Raw genomic sequence first — 2788 nt, 5'->3', positions numbered from 1 at the left:
GGAAGTGGGGGATGGAAAATTGGGGGGCGGGGGGGGTGTCCCTGAATTCCTGGGAAAAATGGGAATGGGGGGGATCCCTAATTCCTGGGAAAATGGGATTTGAGGGATCCTTTAATTCTTGGGAAAAATGGAATTGGGGGGATCCCTAATTTCTGGGAAAATGGGAATCGGAGGGATCCCTAAATTCCTGGGAAAATGGGAATTGGGGTTCTTTAATTCCTGGGAAAAATGGGGGTGGGGGGTCCCTAAATTCCTGGGAAAATGGGATTTGAGGGATCCTTTAATTCTTGGGAAAAATGGGAGTGGGGCTTCCTTAATTTCTGGGAAAAATGGGAATTAAGGGGATCCATAATTTCTGGGGAAAATGGGGATGGAAATGGGCTAGGGGGATCCCTGAATTCCTGGGAAAAAGGGAATTGAGGGGTCCCTAAATTCCTGGAAAAATGGGATTTGAGGAGTCCCTAAATTCCTGGGAAAATGGGAATTGAGGGGTTCCTTAGTTCCTGGGAAAATGGGAATGGGGGGTTCCCTAATTCCTGGGAAAATGGGAATTGAGGGGTCCCTAAATTCCTGGGAAAAATGGGAATGGGGGGATCCCTAGAAATGGGAATGGGGTCCCTAAATTCCTGGGAAAATGGGAATTGGGGGTTCCCTAAAAATGGGATTTGAGGGGTCCTTAAATTCCTGGGGAAAATGGGAATGGGGGGATCCCTAGAAATGGGGGTGGGGGTCCCTAAATTCCTGGGGAAAATGGGAATGGGGGATCCCTAATTCCTGGGTAAATGGGGGTGGGGGATCCATAATTTCTGGGAAAATGGGATTTGAGGGGTCCTTTAATTCTTGGGAAAAATGGAATTGGGGGGATCCGTAATTTCTGGGAAAATGGGAATGGGGGGATCCCTAATTCCTGGGAAAATGGGAATTGGGGGTTCCCTAAAAATGGGATTTGAGGGATCCTTAAATTCCTGGGGAAAATGGGAATTGGGGTCCCTAAATTCCTGGGAAAATGGGAATTGAGGGATCCTTTAATTCTTGGGAAAATGGGATTTGAGGGGTCCCTAAATTCCTGGGAAAATGGGATTTGGGGGTTCCCTAATTCCTGGGAAAATGGGATTTGAGGGGTCCCTAATTCCTGGGAAAAAGGGAATTGAGGTGTCCCTAAATTCCTGGCAAAAGCGGGAATGTGGAGCGAGGGCGGGGAGGAGCTGGAATTTTAGGGGCTGGAATTTCTGGGGAGAGGCTGGAATTTTTCTGGGGGGGTTTTTCCAGGATCCCGGAGCGGGCGATGGATCCGTGGGGGGAGGAGGAGGAGGAGGAGCCGGAGCAGGCGGGGATTGATTTTTGGGGATGAGGGGGAGGAGGATCCCTACGATCCCGCCGGGATCCAGGGTAAGTTTGGGAAGGGACCTCGGGAAAAGTTGGGGATGGGGGGAGGGGAAAAATCCCATGGATCCCATGGATCCCTGTTGTCCATCCCTTGAAATCCCACGGGAACGGCGTCTCCGTCCCATCAATCCCACCACGGATGGGAATCGATCCCAATTTTCCCCTCGATTCCCATCCCAAGGATCCCATTCCCGTGGGATTTCCCGTTCCCGTGGGATTTCAACAGGGAATCGAGGGGAAAATTGGGATCGATTCCCATCCATGGTGGGATTGATGGGATGGAGAGCCCCCCCCCCCCCGTTCCCACGGGATTTCGACGGGAATGGCATCCTTGGCATGGGAATCGAGGGGAAAATTGGGATCGATCCCCGTTCCCATGGAAATCCCACAGAAAACGGGAAAACGCCATGGAATTCTGCCCCTTTTTTTTTCCCCCCACCCCCGATATCCCAGGAACTCCGGACTCGAATCCAACCGCTCCGGATGATCCCGAAATCGTGGAACTGGAGCCCACCTCCCTCTTCCCAACCCCCGACTCCCATTCCCGCCCTTCGGAGCCGAGCCCGGCGCGGGAAACTTTACGCTGGACCGTGGTGCAACAGATCGACCCCGGAACGTCGGGAAAAAGCCGGAAAAGCGGGAAAAGCCCCAAATCCGGCCCTTTCTCCAACTTCAAGAGCATCATCGTGCTCCAGAAAAGCTACGAATGCTCGGAATGCGGGAAGAGCTTCAGCTGCAGCTCCCATTTTTCCAAGCACCGCCGGACGCACACCGGGGAAAAACCGTTCCGGTGTTTTCACTGCGGGAAGAGCTTCAACGTCTCCTCCAACCTCTACCCGAGCGCGGCCACGGCGGCGCCGACGGCGCCGCGGAGAAACCCCGCGGGCTTCCCTACGAATGCCGGGAATGCGGGAAGAGCTTCCGGAGGAACAAAGAGTTGGCCACGCACCAACGGCTGCACACGGGGCGTTTGCCCTTCCAGTGCGGCGACTGCGGGAAGAGCTTTTCCTGGAGTTCCCACTGGGAGCGGCACCAACGGATTCACACCGGAGAGAAGCCCTACGAGTGTCCGGAATGCGGGAAGAGCTTTTCCAGGAGTTCCCACCTTTACCGGCACCAGCGGGGTCACGCCGGCGGTCGTTCGTACATCTGCACCTACTGCGGGCGGAGTTTCGGCAGCATCCTGCATTTCGAGCGGCACCAACGGACGCACACCGGGATGAGACCCTACAAGTGTTCCCTGTGCCGGAAAAGCTTCGGAGACGCTCCGGCTTTGGTGAAACACCAACGGATTCACCTGGGAGAGGGCCCTTTCCGGTGCGAGGAATGCGGCAAAGCCTTCGGAGCGCGCTCGCAGTACGCGCGGCACCGGCGGAGCTTCCACGGCGGAGCCGGAGAAGCC

The 2788-nt window shown here is 55.1% G+C and overlaps 1 protein-coding gene across 1 annotated transcript in view; it reads left to right on the top strand.

Annotated features, from left to right (window-relative positions):
• The window catches only part of LOC108449202 (zinc finger protein 345-like), a 4212-nt gene that overhangs the window by 637 nt on the left and 787 nt on the right, over window positions 1-2788 (top strand). Inside the window, 4 exon segments of the mRNA XM_017744729.1 lie at window positions 1270-1389; window positions 1840-2279; window positions 2282-2782; window positions 2785-2788. The exon segment at window positions 2785-2788 is cut by the window's right edge and continues 787 nt beyond it. Coding sequence (XP_017600218.1) covers window positions 1270-1389; window positions 1840-2279; window positions 2282-2782; window positions 2785-2788 — 1065 coding nt within the window.

Source organism: Corvus brachyrhynchos, unplaced genomic scaffold (genome assembly GCF_000691975.1).
Source record: "Corvus brachyrhynchos isolate BGI_N302 unplaced genomic scaffold, ASM69197v1 scaffold1219, whole genome shotgun sequence".
In the NCBI taxonomy this organism is placed as follows: domain Eukaryota; kingdom Metazoa; phylum Chordata; class Aves; order Passeriformes; family Corvidae; genus Corvus; species Corvus brachyrhynchos.
This window is presented reverse-complemented; position numbering and strand designations above follow the sequence as displayed.